General features: G+C 34.0%; 1 protein-coding gene across 1 annotated transcript in view; it reads right to left on the reverse strand.

The window, feature by feature from the left end:
* LRRIQ1 (leucine rich repeats and IQ motif containing 1) overlaps positions 1-22,782 on the reverse strand; it is a 177,368-nt gene that overhangs the window by 146,279 nt on the left and 8,307 nt on the right. The window contains exons 5-11 of the mRNA XM_079938280.1: positions 21,287-21,378; positions 19,967-20,084; positions 19,149-19,372; positions 15,295-15,369; positions 9,721-11,358; positions 3,417-3,569; positions 954-1,104 (exon numbers count right to left, since the gene is read on the reverse strand). Of these exons, the coding sequence (XP_079794406.1) occupies positions 954-1,104; positions 3,417-3,569; positions 9,721-11,358; positions 15,295-15,369; positions 19,149-19,372; positions 19,967-20,084; positions 21,287-21,378 (2,451 nt within the window). The remainder of the gene's footprint in view (positions 1-953; positions 1,105-3,416; positions 3,570-9,720; positions 11,359-15,294; positions 15,370-19,148; positions 19,373-19,966; positions 20,085-21,286; positions 21,379-22,782) is intronic.

Here is a 22,782-nt window from a genome sequence, read left to right on the forward strand (position 1 = left end):
GCCCTTATCAAGTCCCTTGAGAATCTCACACTTAAGTTTAAAAAAACCAAACAAACAGAATTTTAAGCCAGGTATTAAAAAACATGAGATTTTTATTTTAGACTTACCACACTGGAAATGTATAGAAGTGAGTTGAAGCTGAATTTCAGTGGGCAGAAGAGGGAAGTTGGGTAGTAAGAAGTGAGAGCAAGAACAGAACACTCTTTCACAAGACTTGACAGCAAGAGGAAGAGAGATGAGGCAATGGACGGCAATAGGAAGAATCTGACATGAGAAAGGTGATAAATGATGGAGGAAGGTACCAGAGGAGAATGACAGGTATATTTACGTAAAATAGAAGGGCTGGTCTTAAATAAGACAAGACATTTTCATCGCTGAATTTTATGGATTACAAAGAATAAGGATGGAAATGCTATTGATATATAGGTATACAGACAGACAGATGGAGGGACAAAGATGATTAGGGAGATCCAAACTGATAAACTCTTTCTTTTATGTGGTATTAGTAGCCTTACCTAAAGAAGGAAAGGTTAGTCCAAGTGATGTATGTAGGTAAGGAGAGTAGTGTCATACCAGGAAACAGTTATGACAGTTGCTGAGAAGTACAGAAAGCATGGGGTCCATAAAAATATGATGGCAACAAACTAGGGTATTGTATTCTTCAGTAGAGTTCAGATCACTGTTGATTATAAGAAAAGGAACAGGGAGGTGAATATACTAAATTTAAGGAGCTACTAACAACCACCCATTTGCCAGTGGTGGCAGCATATTCCTTTTATATATATTAAAACTAATTTTGTTTCCTTCATAAATCTGGATAAAAGATTAAATAAGTATGGCTTGGATAAAATAAGCAAATTAGTGATGGTGGCCTATTCTCAGAAAAGAATAAATGAAACAAAATATAATAATGAGAAATAAATGTCAATATATTTAAATTCCACTGTTCTCACCAATTCGAGTGATTTTATTATGTGAAAGTTCAAGATTTTGGATATTAGTGCAGCCATCCAAACCATGAAAAGAAGTCAGTTGATTTTTATTAAGAAGAACAACACAGAGATTTTCTAAATTTTCACAGTTGATAGTCTCAATATTGTTTTCCTAAAACAAAGAACAAATGCAATTAGTTTTATTTCAATGGCTTATTAATGAAACATTTAAAGCTTGCAAAAAGAGGGAAGATGAGATATATGATCTTTAAATGAATATCTGAATCCCTAATTTTAAGATAACTATGTAGAGTGTTATACTATCTAGATGAAAATACTAAGTAACCAAATAAATGATTTTGTATTTATTAATAATCTTTTAAAATATAGAAAACACAGAGGATCATATAACAGAATATTTCAAACTATCTAAATGAACAAGAGTGAACATTTGGTCATAGTTGCTAAAAAACTTATTTTAAAGAAACCAAACATGGAAAAATTTGAAATCTCCCCATTTCCCTTCCTCAGTCCTTTTTGCTATCTTTCCCTCCAAAGAATACCAATACCATGAATTAGGTATATATCTCATGTATAGATTTATACTTTTACTAAACATGCATATCTCTGCAATACATAATATTGGTCTCAATGTCAAGATCATATGTCACGGATGCAACATCAATTCTCTTCTTTTAAGATTTCAGAAAGATAAATGGGCTTCTAAGAATCTTAATGGTATAGTCCTACAACATCCTTCTCAAAAATATGAATATAGCCTTTGTCTAATGGAGTAAACTTAATAAGAAGCATAGGAAACAAAGTTTGAAAAGAAAATCATATTGGTGGAAGCACAGTCAGTTTGAATTGAAAATAATATAATCTAAAATAAAAATAAAACTCTAGCACCCCCCCCCCAACCTTCTACGAGAAAGAAACATTGAGAAAAATTCTCAGCTGCAAAACAGAACACTTCTTATGGAAAAGAAAGTATGCCTTTGGGGATTCCCTGGTGGTGCAGTGGTTAAGAATCCACCTGCCAATGCAGGGGACATGGGTTTGAGCCCTGGTCCGGGAAGATCCCACATGCCAAAGAGCAACTAAGCCCGTGCACCACAAGTACTGAGCCTGTGCTCTAGAGCCCGCGAGCCACAACTACTGAGCCTGTACGTTGCAACTACTGAAGCCCACGCACCTAGAGCCCGTGCTCCACAACGAGAAGCCACTGCAATGAGAAGCCCGTGCACCACAATGAAGAGTAGCCCCTGCTTGCCACAACTAGAGAAAGCCCATGCACAACAATGAAGAACCAACGCAGCCAAAAATAAATAAATAAATGGGGAAAAAAAAAAAAAAGAAAGTATGTCTTGAGAATGGAGTTAAAAGCCCAGTGGGCAGAACCAAGAGTCACAGAGACCCATTCCCATGGAGCAGAACCAAGTCCTTATTAATAACTGATGGTAGTTTCTTAGCTATGGACCAGGGGTGGTCCATGAGCTTCTTGTTTTCTCCCATATTGAATGGTAACAACTCTTGTAATTAATCAAGTCCTCTCTCACCACTGTATGTGGGTGTGGGGGAGGGAAGACAACTTTTCCTTTAACTTCATAGATCTCTGAGTTGAAAGAACTTTCTCTGAGCAGATCATCTCCACTTGGATCTGACTTAGATGAGAAGATTCTGTGCTCAAGTCTGAGTCTGATGCCATGAGTTAATGAGACTTTGGGGTCTTTGGGACATGAGTCCTTTTGCATGCGGGAAGGATGTGACTCATTAGGAGCCAGGGGCCAGACTGCAGGAGGTTGTTACTTTGTAAGCAGTTCCAATAAACCTCACAACCCAATATTCACACATCCACATAGTCCCCTCCCACATGAACTGAAAGCTCAGCCAATAGAACACAAGCTAGCATGATGCCAGCAGATGCTTGACAAGCACTTCATATTGAAGCTTGTCTTTTTGGAAAGCTCACCCTTTTAAGATTCCCAAGAAAGCACAGAGAGAGAGAGAGAGAGAGAGAGAGAAATTCCAAACTCCCAAGGCACCAGACATGTAGAAGAAGGCATTTTAGACATTCCAGCCCCAGCTGCAAATTACATAAGAGACCCAGGCAACATGGTATGAAGCAGATGAAATGCCCAGATAAGTCTGGCCTCAATTCACGGCCCACAGAACTGTGAGCAAAAAAAGTGGTTGCTGTTTTTAATTAACTAAATAATGTGGTCATTTGTTATGCAGCAAAAAGTAACAAAACAATAACTATATCATCTGCAAATAGAGACAGTTTCCAGGTCATACCATCTAATCACCTTCCCTGTATGGTTCTCACAAATTTTGGCCCTTGATCTCTTTTAGACCCTGAGTTATAGGTTACTTTAGTAAATGTTTCTTCAAAATTGTCATTTCTTAAAATGTACACCTGAATTACACCTTACTCCACTTTATATTTTATTATAAAATAAGTATTGAGAACATAGGACATACCTGTGCATCAATGTACTTTAACTTTTTGCAGTTACTCAGGCTGTGCAAAGAGGTTAATCCACAGCGCTGAAGAGACAGAAACTGAAGATTTGTACACTCTGCCAGTGTGGAGAGACTACAACCTGGCAAATCTTGAAGTGTTACTGTTGTAACCTAGGGAATTCAAGAAAATTGGAACACATAACATTATCTAACTATAATGAATATAAACTGTACTAGCCTTGCAAAATTGTTTTAAAAACTTCATCTAAAAAAAGTAATGCTATATATTGAAACCTACACTTATTAACAACTCAATTTCATTTAAGCTATCTGGCCATTTTGCCAATTTTGTTCCCCTCATAGAAAGACAAAATAATGCAGTCATTCATGACCAATTCAAGTTCAAAACTAATATGCATAGAAGCAATAATAACATTGTAATCATTTATTAGTTCACTCCCTGATTTTTCACCAAATTCATTTTCCTTGTTTTTCATGTCCCTTGGCATTATTTTCAGGATTGCACTATATAAATGTTTAAGATCTGTGTTTGACAGTATCTTAGGGATACCTGGATAGTACCAGAAGCCACAACGGGTCAGGGGATAGATTTTATATCCAACCTGCCATGCTTCAACTAGAATACCTTAGCTATCTTCCAAAAAAGAAGCAAGTTTAACTGAGAAGAGATATTATAGAACCTGTAATAAGTAGAAGCATGCAATAATAATTGAACCATGCAATAAAAACTACATTCTATTATGTCTTCTGTATTATAAAGGTATGAATCATTCCATACTACTGAATAATGTAATATACCCAGCGCATATAGAATCTGCGGTATAAAAAATCATGAATAGCTCTTAACATACATTTACAACATTTCTTATTATTGAGATATTACTGTAGACTCAATGCTTCCTTTTTTCCTAAGGCACTTTTCTCTTTTTAAGTCTTTTCAACTAAAGAAAATTCAATATCAAATAATGTATTCAACTTTATGGTATGCACATTAAGGACTACGCTTAGAGTTCTACAAGAATATGTCAGATAGAAATATTTTGAGATTACTGAAAAGCACTCCACTTATTAAACTCAAGAGCTCTCACTTAAGTAAAACTGGCACAGTAATAATGTAATAATATGTTGGTTCTTCACCATAATTGAGTCCGTGCACTAAAATAACTATATAAGCTAAATTGCTTTATAGTAAAAATACTTTCATACTGCCACATCACAAGTCCTAAGGCCAGGTTTCCCATGTACTGAATAACAATTCTAAAATGATTAGCTTTATAGTATATATCATACTAGTATACATCTTACTCGAAAGAAATTTTTTAAATGTTTTATTGAAATTGAAAGCATTATTACTTCAAAAAATCTGGAAAAAGTATAAATTCTTAAGTGCAGTAACTCCTCTTCATGGGAAATATTTCCTGTGCATTAAAGTTTTACATTCACATATTTATGTAAGTAAATGGGCAGACCATATGTTCATGGAGATAGAAGGGATTAGACTACTCCTTGCTTTAAGTAGCAAAAGCAATAACTGATTATTTTTAAAACTTTGGGTGAATAAAAGTTTCTAGTTTCATAATGATTTTAGGCATTTCTCAATTACTCATAATGTAAAACAACTTTTGAAACAAATTTCTTTTTTATAATTTTTCAGAAAGAAAAATATTAATCTACTTGTGTCAGGATAACTGCTGTGTAATGCCCACTTAATTTGTCCACAAAGAGATACTATAAATTCTGTAACTGGAAAACTGGCTCTATACTAAAAAACTGAACACACTATTTAGAACTGAGCACTTAAAAACTGAAAACCCTACAGCTGCAGCTTTATAGTAACAAATGCTGCTCTACCTTATAATTTATATTATCCTGCCTGATTTAATAATATGCTGCTTACAATCAACTATATAAGCACAATTAAGTTCTAGTTATGATGTGGCAACCTCTCTAATTTAATTACAGTACAGGAGTGACAGCTGTTGCAGTATCCTTGTTGATGGTGTCTACTTGTGAATATGAGGTATTCCATGGTACTTCCTCCTCTCTTTCATTAAAGATTTAAAATTTTTCCTTATGATATAGCAAGTTATTCTCTACCGCACTCGTTTTTTCCAAACTTATGAGATCAAATAAACTTTTACATTCATCATTTTGATACATGCATGACAATAATTACATAAATAGAACTGCCTTATGCTCTAAAAATTAAGGTCAAAGAGAATTAGTACTCACAGGTGTTCATTACTGCATGGTCAGCCTGATAAAAGAGCAACTGGGGCATAGTGGATGGTCGCTAATTCTTCTTAAATAACTAAACGAATAAACTGTCCTAGCCCTATGGCAAAACTAAAATATTTATAGCATTCATAGTTTCGTTCCCTTACAAAGGATAATATAAAAATATTTGGAAGATTAATATTTTTGGTCTCTCATGACTTGAAAATGAACTACTCCATCTATAGAAAACCTATGACTCATTCATTATATTTTGATAAAAGATCACAAATCAGTTTTCCACTTAATCGTCTATATTTCCCCAAATCCTTGACAGTTTTGGTAAATAAAATGACCTAAAATAGCTACAGATTTTTTATAGAGTTCACTCTCAGTTACTCTTGAGTTCAACCGAAGCAGTGTCAGTCATCTATGGTAGACTGTAATTACAAAAGTAATGAAAGCAATGACTGTTTTGTTTTATGTTCAGTGCCACAATCTCAAATCTATTCAACCTGGAGAAATAATATTGTTCAAAAACTCAGCAGCAAAGAGACTGAATCTGAGGTATCATTAGTGGCTTAAATGAATGAGAATATAACTTCAAGTAAATCATGTGCCATCACAACACCAGTTAATTACAATTTGCCTTGAATGAAGTGAGACATTCAGCCCCTAAAATGTTATCATCCATGCCATGTTATAAAGCCATAGCGAAAAATCCTTAAGCTAGTACCCTTTTTTTGTGGTTGCTATTTAAGGCAAGTTACCATTAGTAGCAAAATGCCCAAAATAAAAGAAAGATGAATTAGTTAAAGCATTCAACTAGGAAAAAGAAAACTATGTTAGTTGTCAATAATCACTTCTCTTCAGTCATATCCTTTTGGGATATTATTCCATATAGTAGATGATCCAGCATGTTCAATGTTATAACGTATTTGATGAAAGAGGCTATTAAGCAGCCCTCAAAAATCCATTTGCCTTTCTCTTCAGATGTTTGAGATCCACATTTGACAATGACTATCATATATGTTAGGAGCGTAAGACCAGATTCTTCACATACGGTATTTAAAAAGTCAACAATCCGGGGCTTCCCTGGTGGTGCAGTGGTTGAGAGTCCGCCTGCCGATGCAGGGGACACGGGTTCGTGCCCGGGTCCGGGAGGATCCCACATGCCGCGGAGCGGCTGGGCCCGTGAGCCATGGCCACTGAGCCTGTGCGTCCAGAGCCTGTGCTCCACGGGGGGAGAGGCCACATCAGTGAGAGGCCCGCGTACCGCAAAAAAAAAAAAAAAAAAAAAAAAAAAAGTCAACAATCCTATAAAGTAGGTATTGATCTTCCCAGTTTATAGAAGACAAAACTGAGGCTCAGGAAGGGAAAGATCAAGCACCTTGCACAAGGTGACACAGCCAGTAAATGGCAGAAATAAAATTAGAACCCTGATCTTATTTGATACAGGGATTGTTAGTACTTTATTAAATTACATTCAAGTAATTTTTATATTAATTTCATTTTAATCAATACAACCTAGCTAAATTGTGAAGCTGATAATAATATGGAGATAAGATTAACATTCAGTTGGACTTCTTTTTCCATCCCTTTATCCATCCTCCCACTCATCCATCTCACAGTCAAGTAATGAAAACCACTATTTGTCTGGCAATAAATAAAGAAGTATGGACAAGAGGCAGACCTGAATCATGTCCTGAAGGCTCAAAGTGAGAGAGTAACATAAGCAAAATGAATTGACTACTGGGTGAAATTCCAGAAGAATAAATTTTTCTCTTCTAAAGGTTTACTCCAGAAGGACTTTACAAAGGTGGCAGATAATGACAAAGACGTGAAGCTAAGAGATTAGAAAATCAAAGTAAGGAAGTTACAAGATGGTTTTTATAACACTTCAGCACTTACATGGCACATGCACTTATATTTTCATGTTTATACTGTATATTTGATGCTTCAAAGAAAAATTAAATGTTTGAAATAGTTGTTTGAGTAGTAGTCAAAGGATTACAGGGTACTTTAGAACATTGCTTCTCAAATTAGTCCATGAGCCAGCACCAACAGCATCACCCAGGGGCACTGTAAAAATGCAGTACGCTGCAGTTGATCACCAGACCTAAAGAATCAGAATCAACGTTTTAACAAATCCCCAGGTGATCTGTATACACATTACCGTTTACAAGGTCTTGCTCTAACAAGTATAAGAAAAGGTTAATCCTCACTTTATGTAAATTGACAAGAGTTCCATAGAAGGAACAGAGTGGGCAGAAGAAGAAACACCAAGGAGAAAGAGGCTCATACGTCTTAACTTTCTCAGTGCTCCTCTCACTGGACAAAACAGAGAACCACAACGAAAGAGAAGATCACTACTGGTTTCTTGAACTATTGAAACAAACACTGTAGGCAAGAAGCTGTCACTCATGCCTAGCCCAAATAGATATTCATGAAAAAAATTATTTTAAATAAAATAAAGTGTTAGTATCTAATGTCATCCATTCAGAAAGCCTGCAGCAACATCTTAGGTAAAGTAGGAAAAGAATGATTCCAGAGATAACATGGCTAAAGAAAAAAAAGTAGTAGAAGAGCTATTGAGAGATTTTATATGTAACTCTATAGGTCTGATAGGTATGAAAAATACATTGCCTAGGAAACAAAAATACACTTCAAAGTAGTTCTTGCTCTTTATACTGCTCTTTCACATCCCAGAGATCTCTTTAAATCCTACTATCTTGTTATTCTCTCACAGAATACCCTGAAATCTTATATAGCAAATATCAAAATCTGCAGTAATGTATTTATGTGTATTTATTTGTTTAATGCCTTTTTGTCTACCATAGTCAGATCCATAAGGGAAAAGACTGGGGTTTGTTTCTGTCCCTTTAATCTAACAATAAATATGGGTTGATCATATTAGACAGATGAATATTTGCTGAGTGAATGAATCAAATAATGCATATGTATTAATAAGAATGTTTCCTTTTCTAGGCATCTACCTATACCAAGAAACTAAATAAATTTTATAAATACATTTGAGTTTCAGGCCCCAGATAAACATATGTATTTTAATCTTAAATCCTTTCTAGAACTTCACTATTTGAAATATTCTTTCCTGTTTTTCTACACATTTTTTAGTTTCTGTCTTATTTTTGATTGAAACTCTGTTTCCATAAACATAGAAAATTAGTAGCATTTGGTGACAACGACTTTAAATTTCAGGCATAGACGTACCATGTTTATATAGCAAGTGACTAAATAACTCTGTTTCTATATAGAAATTCTAGAGTCTTCCATTGTTGTAAGCCCTTCTTTCACAGCACTTGTGAAATCCACTTCAAGGAAATCCACTTCCTCCCGAAAGGAGCCACTAGGTGGTGTTGTGGCCCAGGACTAAAGCAGACTAACTCCTGAGTATCAAGCTAGGAGTTTCCTATTCTAATTCAGCTCTACATTCCCAGATACCTCCATTCTTGGAAGCCTAGTAATGGCTATAGGGCCCTTGAACACAGGTTTCAAGACAAATCAAAGCTCTTCATAGTGCTTCACTGAAGGAGAAGATGACCTGAATACTTTTAATTGAGGAGATCTTTTAAGTGCAACCTCTCTCAAATAGGAGAAATATTTAATTAGCAACTTCACTGATTGAGAGACAAAAAAAAGCAGACTCCAAGAAACAGAGAACAAACTAGTGGTAACCAGTGGGGAGAGGGAAGGGGGGAGAAGCAATATAGGGGTAGGGGATTAAGAGGTACAAACTATTATGTATAAAGTAAGCTACAAGGATATGCTGTACAACACAGGGAATATAACCAATATTTTATAACTATAAATGGGGTATAACCTTTAAAAATTATGAATCACTATATTGTACACCTGTAAGCTATATATTGTACATCAACTACGCTTCAATTAAATAAATAAATAAAATACGCCTTCTATTAAGATTTTTAAAGTTACATTTTAGTGAACCAATCACAATTCAGTATGAAAAAAGTATTATAAAATACCTGCTGTAAAGCAATTATACTCCAATAAAGATGTTAAAAAAAAAAAAAAACATATATTCAGAAAAAAAAAAAAAAAATACCTGCTGTAAAGTATTCCAAGGGCCACACTGAAGAATTTCTAGTGTACTCAAAGGGGGCATCACGTTGACTGGGCATTTTACAAGTCTCTTTCTCCTAACAATTTTCTTCTGTTGATTTTGCTTGAAAATTTCAAACCAGGGTTTAAATGATTTTATCCAAGCAAGCCTCTTTTCCTCAATAGAAAATGTAAGTGTTGGCTCTGGTACAGAGCAGGTCACTATATTTTCACATTCAGTTCTATTTTCATGACATTCTTCTGGAATTTCTTTAATCTGAGACTTCAGAGAGTTAACTTCTTTAAAAACCAAAGAGTTTTTTGCAGTATTGCCACCCAAGTCTTCACAAGGAGCACCTCTACCTAAAATATAATTTTGCTTGTTTATTTTGCCTTCTACATTTATCATAGCATCATTGGTGTTAAAAACCAAGTCACTATTCAGAGCACTGCCTTTTGGGTTCTCCTCAGTTTCTTTAGATTTTAAATCAATTTCTTTTTCTTGTAGTGTTATATTTTCCCCTATATCTGCAGGATTTTCTAATTTTAGTGGTAGTGGTTTTTGTTTTATTGAAATCACTGAAATTTTCTTCATATTATTGTCTTCATGTAATGTTCCATTTTGTTCTGATATCTCTTCTTTTTCTACTTGTTGTATCTTATTCTGTTGATTATCATCGATTATTTTCTGTGCTTCACTGTTTACCTCATTAATTTCTTGATTATGTCCTAATATTATTATTTGGGTTTCTTGTCTCATAATCTCATTTATGGAAGGTTTCATGACTTCTTTTTGTATTTGAGAGTTTAATTCTTGCAGCTGAAACTGTTCGTTCACATTTTCTTTTAGATCTAGGTTTTCCAATTGAGTTTTTTGGTCTATGTTTTCATAATTCCTTGCTTTTTTGACCGATTCTTCTGAACATTGTTTTGCTAGGTTTTCATTTTTTTCTTCCATTTTAAATACTGGCAAAATTGCTTGGCTTGATATAGATTCTTTTAATTGCACTTGTATTGATTCTTTCAATACAAGGTGTCTATCTACATTTTCTCTCTTATTCAATTCTTCAACTGGCAAAGGGGGAGCACCTTTCCACTTCTTTGACTTTTCATCCCCTAGTCTTCGGGCTACATCATCCTTATTCTTTGATCTATCTTCGACAGTTAAATATTTGGCATTATCGTCTCCGTTTTTTAATGCTCTACTTATTATTAGCTGTTTTCTTGCAGCTTCTCTTAATCTCAATTTTTCCTTCTTTAGTTGTTGCTCTCTTTCTTGTCTCAGGATGTTCTTTTTTTCTTCATATTCTTTTTCTCTCCTTTTCCTTCCCTCTTGCTTCTGCTTTTTTATCTCTTCTTCTAGTCTTTGTTCCTCCTCTAATCTTTTTCGTTTTTCTTCTTCCATTTGTCGTATTTTTGCTTCCATTTCCTTCCACTCTTGAGCTTTCCTTTTCTTACTTTCTATTTGTTCCTTTATGATTGGGCCATATTTTTGGTAGGCCACAAATGCTTTATATTTAGCTTGAATTTTTACAGCTGCATTATGCTGCAGTTTTAACAAACGCATTTTTTCTTTTTCCTGTAGGTCTTTAAATTTTTTTCTTTCTTCTTCCATTTGTAAATGCAAGTTTCTAATAAATTCCTAAAATAAAGTAAGATAAATAGTAGTCAGCATAAATTAAATGTGAGATGTTACTGAAGTATCCAAAATATAGATTGAGAACAAATACTAAAACTGAAATCATAGTAAAGTCAATACAAAATTTACTTAGAGGAACTAATTTATTTTAAAGGGTATATTAATTTTTTAAATATTTAGGAGCTTCTATCAAGTTAGTAAGTTGATACTGTAATGTTATGGCTATACTAAGCCACCCAGACACAGATTGAGGAATTCCTTGAAGATAGAAAGCTTATGAAATTTGAATGATACGGAGAAAAAGAAAGAAAAGCCTCAAGCTAAAATCTGTGTAGGAGAAAAGGACTTCAGACTTTCCGAGATGGGAGTTCTGATAAAGGAACTAGCACAGGGACTGCAGAAGTGGGGAATTATTTTGTGACTTATAATACCAGGAAGGTGAGGTAGTACATACAAATAAGCCTAGTTACACGTCTTAACCTTTCTCAACTATTAAGAAAGTTGATAAACACATTTTGCATTAAGTGAGATAATCTGGAGGTAGGTGAGAAAATATCACTGTCACTAATGTTCTAAAACAAAAGTAAACAGATCAACAAAATTTGGCAAATATTTGAGAAAAACTAACACAAAAGATGTGAGGCAATAAAAATGCTTCAATAAGAAGATGGAAGAACCAATTTCTGAGAAAAGAGCTATTTAAGTAAAAATTAAGATATTTTTAAGAAAAAAATGTGTAAACAAGAATAACCTCATATAAAAATGAAATGCAAGTCCTCAAATAAAAATATGACTCACTCAAATAAAAAAATCAATATAAAATTGCTGAACAGCTGATTGCCTAAACAAAAACTTCAAAATTAGGTGTCTCCCAAAACAACATATAAAACACAAAGCTATGAAATATATGTCAGAGATGTTCAGGTGTAAAGAGGATCAACACAGAGACCTCAACATATGACTAATAGGAGTTCCAAAATGAAGAACTGAGGAAAACCAAAGGAAAGAGAATCATAGAAAAATATGTTTTCTAAACCAAAAAAAACAAAAGGCTGTTAAGATACAGAGTTAACTTCACACACACACACACACACACACACACACACACACGCACTGATACACTCATATACTAGATACTAGCAATATTTCAGAACACTCCATGAAGGCAAGGATTATTTTCTGTTTTATTCACCGCTGTATCTTTTTTTTTTCACCGCTGTATCTTGAGTACTTACAGAAGTGCCTGGACACAGTAGAAAACCAGCAAATATGTGTGGATGAATGTAAAAAGCGAAAAATCCCAAAGCTTCAAAAGAATGTAATGAATGAGTATCAAATTTGCAATCATAGATGGCATGTGAAAAAATAAATAAATATGCAATGGAGTTATATCTTTAAATTGTTAAAACTAAATGGTAATAAACCTGCATTCTGTGTCCAAGAAAACTAATCATTCAGTTTTAAAAGCAAAATAAAAGCATTTTCAATTGTGCAAAGATTGAGAAAATTTGCTGTCCAAAAGTATATTTTTGACAAGTATTTAGCTATATACTGCAGGAAGGGAAAACTGAGTCCAGAAAGCAGAGGAAGACTGGATTCAAAGAACACTAATGATCAAAGAAAACCTTAACACTTAGCACTTAAATTTTTTATTCTGTCTTCTTCTTTCCATCATTTCACTTAAGGACTCAGCTGCCAGCTTACTGCTGCTCCTTTTTAGGTAATGTGTCTTTTTTTCTGGCTGCTTTTAAGATTTTTCCCTCTTGTCTTGAATTTCAATACTATTAAATCCTCAGGTGTGATTTTCTTTGTATTGATTCTACTTGGAGATCTTTAACCATCTTCAAATGTTCAGACTGATTTTTCTAAAACAATTTGAAACCATTTCAACTATTATCTCTTTACACATAGGTTCTGCCCCATTCTCTACACTCCTTCCAAGATTACTATTATACACATTTTTTATATTTTCATTACGTATCACATATTTCTTGTATACTTTTCTGCTTTTCCCATTATTTTTTGCCCTCTCTGTGCTTAAATTTGGGTATTTTCTATTGACTTCCCTTCAGATTCATTAATGTTCTCACCTGCTGTGTCAAATCTACTGTCAAACTTATCCACTGAAATTTTATTTTTATACACTGAACTATTCAACTCTAGAATATATACTTGGTATTTCATTAAAGATTCTAATTTTCTTTTCATATCACCTGTTTAATTATTTTGCTACTGCATGATAGTTATAGGTTTTTTTTTAACATCTTTATTGGAGTATAATTGCTTAACAATGGTGTGTTAGTTTCTACTTTATAACAAAGTGAATCAATTATACATATATCCCCATATCTCTTCTCTCTTGCATCTCCCTCTCTCTCACCCTCCCTATCCCACCCCCTAGGTGGTCACAAAGCACCAAGCTGATCTCCCTGTGCTATGTGGCTGCTTCCCACTAGCCATCAGTTTACATTTGGTAGTGTATATATATATATGTCCATGCCACTCTCTCACTTACCCTTCCCCCTCCCCATGTCCTCAAGCCCATTCTCTAGTAGGTCTGCGTCTTTATTCCCATCTTGCCCCTAGGTTCTTCATGACCATTTTTTTTTTTTTTAGATTCCATATATACGTGTTAGCATACGGTATTTGTTTTTCTCTTTCTGACTTACTTCACTCTGTGACAGACTCTAGGTCCATCCGCCTCACTACAAATAACTCAATTTCGTTTCTTTTTATGGCTGAGTAATATTCCATTGTATATATGTGCCACATCTTCTCTATCCATTCATCTGTTGATGGACATTTAGGTTGCTTCCATGTCCTGGCTATTGTAAATAGAGCTGCAGTGAACATTGTGGTACATGACTCTTTTTGAATTATGGTTTTCTCAGGGTATATGCTCAGTAGTGGGATTGCTGGGTCGTATGGCAGTTCCATTTTCAGTTTTTTAAGGAACCTCCATACTGTTCTCCATAGTGGCTGTATCAATTTACATGCCCACCAACAGGGCAAGAGGTATTTTAATGGCTCTCCTAACTCCAACATTTGTATTACCTGAAAGTGAGCCACTACTGTCTTTTTTTTTCTTATCATTCATAATGAACCATGTGTCTTCACATGTCTAACCAACTTTTTTTTTTCTTTCTTTTTTTTGCGGTACGCGGGCCTCTCACTGTTGTGGTCTCTCCCGTTGCGGAACACAGGCTCCGGACGCGCAGGCTCAGCGGCCATGGCTCACGGGCCCAGCTGCTCCGTGGCATGTGGGATCTTCCCGGACTGTGGCACGAACCTGGGTCCCCTGCATCGGCAGGCAGACTCTCAACCACTGTGCCACCAGGGAAGCCCTAACCAACTTTTTTTAATTTAGAGATGGCCAGTATAAACATACTTTTTCAGGAATGTGTTTGTATAAATTTTAAAAAGACTTGGAAAAAATACAATGATAGTTAATATTTTTAGCTACATTACAGGATTATGGGAAATTTTATCTACTTTTTACTTGTAATTATTTAAAATAATTTTATATAAAAACTGTGGAGTAAATTAAAGTTAAAACAATAAACATGTCATCAGGATCATCTTAAATTTAAAGGGGTTATTTAACACATTCAATTAGTTGTGTTAAAGAAATGCAGTCACCTTTTATAACAATCCTCAATCATAATGAAGTATTCGTAATAGTATGTTTTCTCAAAACTTAAAAGAAATTTTACAATTACAAGAGTATATAGACATGTTCACTCATTGAACCAGTTTATTTTCCTTTTCAAGACATTCTATTTCAATGAGAGCTTCTATAACTAAGGTATTTTTAAAACTTTAGTAAATTAAATCCTATACCAACTAGGCAATATTATTTTAAAATATCCATTCCAAGCATAGTAATTTACTTCAAATGGAGAATGATTATTGTGCTGCTTAAAAACAACAAACACATACCTCATGCTGTTTAAATTTCTCCTTCCATATTTTCTCCTCTTTATGAAGTTCATCATTCATCTTGTCCTGTTCTTGCTGAGCATATGATAATATTGAAATATTATATTCAACTATCAAACAATATTATGTTTATTATGTATGATTCTTACGACATATATTTGTAAACAATGGTTAAAGATAACAACTCACCCAATGGTCCTCAGTTATTAGTACTGGGCTAACAACTTTAATCCCAACCTGAAATATAATAAAATGATACCTAGGGTTCCCATTAGCATATAAAGATATTTACAATCTGGGTAAGTCGTTTTATTTATTTGAGTTTATTTATATGTTTATTCATATAATAAAATGCATTGGCTAGAAATACTCCTGGACAATGCAAAAATTACAGATGATAATGTGTGTTAAGATGGGTTTTGCATTACAATTTTTTTCTCTCCACACCATTTCATTTAATTCACATAATAAATCAGTTCAGAGGGTAATTGTTTTCTTTCATTAACTCTTTATTAGCATCTACTTTGTAAAGGCTCTGCAGAATAAAAAAAAAATCAGTAAAATATAATCCCCTCCCTCAAAAACCTTACCTTTAATAATATGGGAATGCAATCATACATTCACACGTTGCCCCAAATTTAGCAAAATAAGTTTATCACAAAATAAGAACTATAAGGATTATGGTAGGAATAGGTGCTATAATTAGAAGATCATGAAAGGTTTCATACAAAAGATTGTTTTTGAAATTATTAGGCTTTTAAGAGATTAAATAAACATTTTAGGCATTTATTAAATGTTTTTGAGCTAGGAAAATGATTACAGCTCTGTTTTAGAAAAATTATAAGGTTACATTTGATAGAATTAGAGAAAGTAAGTCAAGGAGAGACACTAAGGAGATCAGTGAGGTAGGTATTAGAGAAGTCCATGTGAGAACCAATGAGGGCCTTCTGCAGATAGGGTAGGAGGAGTCAGAAGAGACACAAACACGATGTAAATATGAAATGGTCATAAACTGCCAACTGACTGGATAAAAGGAAGTGAGAAAAGTTCTTTGGACATTATCTTATAGGAATTGTGGAAACTTTTGATGGCATTTAAGCAGGGACATAACTTTTTTTAGAAAATAGTTATCCTACCAACTGCACTATGGTGCATGAGTTTACAGAATACAAGACCAAAAGTAGGAAGATCAATTAGAGAGTATAGTAAATATTCCAAGCTAGACATTAGGACATCCTGAACTATGGGGTAGCAGTAGACATATGGATGAGACAGTGAATAATATAACTATTAGAAGGAAGAGGATAGTAAAAGAGAGAGAAGAGTTAAAAATGGTCCATATCTTTCTAGCTTCGACTATGATGATAGTGTAACTCATCAAAATAATGAACACCAGAGGAGGAGCACGATTCAGAAAGAAAGACAGTGCATTCAACTTTAGATACATTAAGTTCTGAGTGTAGGAGAGTTATGTAGTTCGACTTTTTTTGTTATAACTATAGATTTGGTTCTGAACAGCCATAACTGTGTTTGAGATTATCAAGAGAGAAAACACATGGAGTAAGAAAAGAAAGAACAAAGGATGGAATCCTTGGTAGGACCACATTCAAGGAGAAAGAGAAAAAGAAGCCTAAAATAGATATCAAGGAAGAACGGCCAAACATGTAAGAAGACAGTCAAGGCAGTATGGTCCCACAGAAGTCAAGAGAAAAAGAAATGGTCAGCAATCAAATTTTTATTGGCATGAAATGCTAAAGAGGCAAAAATAAATACTGAAATAGAACCTGTGAGTATGGTTCTAGAAGCCATTGGTTATTTTTGTCCAAGTCAATTTAGAAAACATTGATTATTTTTGTCAAAAGCAGTTTCATTCACTGGGGCGGTGGTGGAAGATCCCTAGCAGATTTAGGATTGAATGAGAGATGAGGAAATGGATTGAGCACAAATAACTACTCCTTAAGAAGCCTGCCTATGATAAGTAGACCTAAGGAGCAGCTGACGTGAGACATATAAAGGAAAATGATCTCATGATTTTTCTTTTGTTTTGTTTCTAGGACAGGAGAAAATTGAACGTGCCTATAAGCAATAAGAAAGGAGGAAGCTGTAGGGGTGTTTCAACATAAAGGAAAACCGGGGTAAACTGGAAAATGATAGAATATAGAGCAAAGGCGGGAAAGCTAGCCTTTGGTAGAAGAAACCTCTCTTACTGATATAAGAGCAAAGGCAAAAAAAGAAAAAAAAAAAAAGGCAAAAAGTCGACCACAGAGATTGATGCTAACTAGATGCAGGATGAGAAAGACAAAGAAATTTGTAATCGATGCAAAAATGTTATATGATAATTTGCTAATAACGAGGAGGGAGGAGTTGGGTAGAACTCTTAAGGAAAGAGATTTACGATAGCTGTTTTGGAAAATGGAAGAGGAAGCTAACAAAGGACACAGAATAGAATTACTAAATAAGTAAATTATTTAGGATCCATCATTATAAAATTACGGAATGGTCTCACTGGAAAACTTTCAAGCCCCAAGGTAAAACAAAGCACACATTTAGAAACCCATTAAACCTACTAATGTCATATATATTTTTTAAATCATAATTTTATGATAAAGCACAAATTACTTTCAAAAAACAAGTTACAATTCTTCAAGGGTAGGGCCCTGGTGTTAAATCTCTTTTGTATCATGTAAGCACATAGCTGAAAGCTTTGCCCTTAAAGTAGTCAGTAAATTTTTGTTACAAAACAAATAAAAATGGCAACTTAGCTGAACAGAATTTTAAAATCAGATGTTTTTTAGAAAATATTTGAAAATATCACTAACAACCAATAGCAATAATACGTTTTACCACAAGCCAGCAAACACTTCTCTAAGAATCTACATTATATTCACTCCTACTCTGGAATGAAAAAAAAAAAAAAGCTTCTGACTTTTGGAAATGACTAATCTGGTCTGTGGAAAGGAAAATATAACTAAAAGAAAGCTAAACATTCATCGCTTACTATTAGAAAAAGCCATGGCCAAGCTGGTTAGACAATATTATCACTTTTTAATTTATTTATTTTCTATATAATCAGGAAATGCAGTGTACTCAACATTGGAGGCTTGAATACCCTGAACTGTCTATGTGACTACATGCTAAGGTTCTCTATATGGAACACTCAAACTAGTAAGTCGTAAGTAATATATAAGGCAACTTTAGTAATGTAAAACAAGAGATGTAAGTCCTGTCTGTTATCCATACATTCTAAACGGGCTAATGGCCCACAAGTAGGTCCTAGAAATCCACCAGTTTCTCAATATGCCACTACCATGACCTGAGGATAAGGACCACCTGAGGTGCAGCTGGGAAGAAACAGAAATGAAAAAAACACAAAATTCCTTCACACCAAAAAATTTCTATTCCCAGGAATTAGCTCATTTATGGGAATGAGGCACATACCATCACCTACATGGCTAAACCACTTCAACCAAATATGTTTTACAAAATTGCTAGATATCAGACCACATAGCAAGGACATTACATGATTGAGAAAATTCTATTGCCTTTTTCTATGATTAGAAGGGTGTAAAAAAGTAACAACTTATGTAGTAAATGTCAGCTTTTTTAGGACAATCTTTGAAACTATGAAGTTTCAAAGCAGTACCTGAAATTCTAATGAATTTCATGAAAACTAGGCAAGGAGTCCATATTAATACTGTTAATCCACAGTCAACTGCTTTGATTATTAGGACTAATTAAAACCCATAGAATGGAGCTCAATTAGCACCATAAACCAAAACATCAATACTGTTCAGAAGTAGATACTGATTTTTTTAAATGTATGAAAGACAAAAATTAAAATTAAAAAACCTTACCTTCTGAATATTCTCCAATTTCTTCTTTTCAACTTCAAACTGTTTCATCCAGTAATGTCTTTTTTCTTCTTCTTCTTGAAACTGCTTTTCTTCTCTATCCCTCTGAGCTTTGAGAGTTTGCTTCTGTTGGTCTTCTAGTTCTTTCTGTTTGTCTTGCCAAGCCTCAAAGGACTGCCTACATCTTTCTTCCACTTCACAGTATCCGAAATTTATATCAGCATCATCTGTATTCATGAGGAGAACAATTTTTAAATCAAAACAGTCAAATCTGATCCAGTGCAAAGTTTAAAAGTAATTTCAAAATAAAGAAATAATGTCAGTATATTACCAAAGTAAAAGTATGCAAAATACATGTAAATTCCATTGCATCAATAAAGAAGTCACATAACTTGCCTTAAAGTATTCCATAAGACTTCTATAAAAACCTAATGTGTGTGTGTGTGTGTGTGTGTGTGTGTGTGTGTGTGTGTGTGTGGTGTGTGCATGTGTGTAGTTAAGGGATACATAAGGAACACAGTTAAGAGACACTTAAAAAATTCAGGTCTGCGTATATCTATTGCAGTCAGCTATATATGTGGAAAATTTTTTTTTTTTTTAATGTGGAAAATTTTTAACTCTACTTACATGAAGTTAAATTAGGAGTCATAAAAAAAGCTATGAGAACATGTAATTAAATAGGCATAGCAAGTACACAATATTTTTCAAATATTGTGACTATATTCTTCTAAATGTCAAAAGAAAACTGTCTACTTTTTTTCAGATTATTAAGGTCAATCACATAAAAATTATCATAAATATCACCAAGCAATTTAGTCCACCTGGCAAAACATGTTCATCCACAGGCAAATCACAAGGATCAGGCTCTGGAACAGAATCAGGACTGCCACAATGAGTTTTACTTCTCAGAAATTCTTTTTTTTCTATTTCAGATAACATCTAAGAGGTTAAAAAAGTACCAATGATTAAAGAAAAACAAAATAGAGAGTAAAGCTATTATTTTAATAATGCATTAAGTATTTACATATATAGAACTTTATTTACTTCAAATCACTCTCAAATACAATTCTATATAGCATATTGATAATTATTCTCTTTATGGTGAAGAAAAATGTTTTTTCCATGCAAGCACACTCTGTTTTACCCTCCTAATGTATTTCAGAATTCTAATTACTTTCTAATATTTACTCACAATATTCAATTAAACTGCTTAATAATCATGTCAAAATGTTTCTACTAATATGTGTTTTCCTCCTAATACCTTTCTATATTTCTTATCTGCAGCAATAGCTCACATATACAAATTGCTAATATATTCAGTATGTTTTAAAAACAGAACTATTCTCTAATTTGCCCTGACTTACACACAAGTTATAATTTTGATTAATACTTTTCCATAATTATACCTCTATATATTCTAGCTTGAAAGGTACAGGATATCTATTCCACTGAAGTAGCAATATGATAATTCAAAATTAATATATTTCAGGTTTGAGGATTACCAAAAAAGAGAGTAAGAAACATACATACGAGTAATTTTCACATTATGCTAAATACACAGAGAGCAAGAATAGAGTAAGGTAAAATTACAGTTGGGTAAAATGAGAAGTAAAAATGATTTCAAGATGCTGAACCTGTGGAAGAGGTTTTCTCTTAAATACATTTCCGGGAGTTTCACCCAAAAATGCTAGGCTCTCCTTTACTCTTACTTTTTTACGGATGTTTCTGTTTTACCATTTTTTTTAAAAAAAAACTAACATAAGATATTCTATGTTTAAAGTTTCCACAGGGTATTTAAAGTCTCCACTGGATCATAGTACATTCCTAAGCAAAGTAATAATATTAGAGTATATTTCATTGTTTTCCTTGGAGTTTTTAGGGAAAAAATACTATTCAATATAGTTCTGCTCTCCTATCTACATTAAATTCCCAAGTATTGATGGTTCAAATCACTATTTCTAATATTTTTAAAGATTGAAATTTGTATTGTTTTATATTATATGCCAGAGGAGGAAACAAATCCAAAAATTATTAGCTTAAAATAATTAAATTTTTAAGCCAGTGAACTTTAAATGCTACGTGAGAGGTAAAGGTAAATTTCTAACTGTAATATTGAGTACTTTCAGTCAAACAACATATACCTTCATTAATTGTTCTGGATTTTCTTTACATTCAGTTCGTAATTCTATCCTTAAATGCATATGATTATTAGAAACTGCTCCATAATCATAGCCTATAAAGAGAAAGAAATATTATAACTTTAAATATTAGAGCAGGACACAACATGTTAAAATCCCAAACTATTTCATCATCCTTTAATCTCAAATTCTACCACAGCATATTCTTGATCAGTAACTCAAAACAATAGGAAATACTGAAGAACAAAGAACATAGGAAATCTGTAATCTTTATTCAAAAATAAAAATAACAGATCTTTAGATCTCTTTATCACCTTTCATATTCTAGACTGAAGTTCATTTTCCATGTACACAGAATAATGCTGTGTTTAATATCACAATGACACCTTGATTAGAAACCAACAAAAGTTCAATTCTACCTGCCACAAACTAGCAGTATAATCTTTCAGCACAAGATACTGAAAATGCTTTAATAAAAGTCTTAATTTAAAAGATTACAATTATTAACGTGTGAATGAAGTAAACTTTCATTCCCAATTTTTTGAGTTTTTGTTGAATTTTATTGTGTTTTTATCATCTGTGCAGATGTAGTTATGTTTCTTTTCCTTATTCAATTAACATGTTTTATCATGGTAATGTTCCCTAGTAGTAAACTATTTTTTACAGATGACCATTCTGCTAATTGACTATTCACACCTATTTTGTCTATTATTATAGATTTTCTTTTTCAACACCAATTCACAACCTCTCTGGCATGTTTTCTTATGTGAGAGCTGAAAAGCAAAAATAACATTCTCCAGATGCCTTTGAAGCTAGGTTTCTGAGGGTGATTTAGGTTCTGCCAATTGATACATTTGTGTAAGTCTTTCTTTTCTTTTCTTTTTTTAAAATTTATTTATTTATTTATTTATTTTTGGCTGCATTGGGTCTTCGTTGCTGCGCACAGGCTTTCTCTAGTTGCGGCGAGCGGGGGCTACTCTTCATTGTGGTGCACAGGCTTCTCACCGCAGTGGCTTCTCTTGCTGCGGAGCACGGGCTCTAGGCACGCAGGCTTCAGTAGTTGTGGCTCGCAGGCTCAGTAGTTGTGGCTCACGGGCTCAGTAGTTGTGGCACATGAGCTCAGTAGTTGTGGCTTGTGGGCTCTAGAGTGCAGGCTCAGTAGTTGTGGCACACAGGCTTAGCTGCTCCACGGCATGTGGGATCTTCCCGGACCAGGGCTCGAACCCATGTCCCCTGCATTGGCAGGCAGATTCTTAACCACTGCGCCACCAGGGAAGCCCAGTCTTTATTTTCATAAAAATATTATGTGTGAAGAAAGGCAGAGAGAGAGATTTTCATTTTTCTGGCTCAGACTATGACAGGGGGTGCTTTGGGTTGGAGATAGCAGGGTATAGTAGAGGATTAATGTCTCTGAATTTCTTTATTATATCAGCAGCTCCTGCTGCAGCCCAGTTCTACAATGTACTTGCATGTATATTTTCTACACTTTGGATGTTCAG

The sequence above is a fragment of the Stenella coeruleoalba genome (assembly GCF_951394435.1).
Source record: "Stenella coeruleoalba genome assembly, chromosome: 11".
Taxonomy (NCBI): Eukaryota; Metazoa; Chordata; class Mammalia; order Artiodactyla; family Delphinidae; genus Stenella; species Stenella coeruleoalba.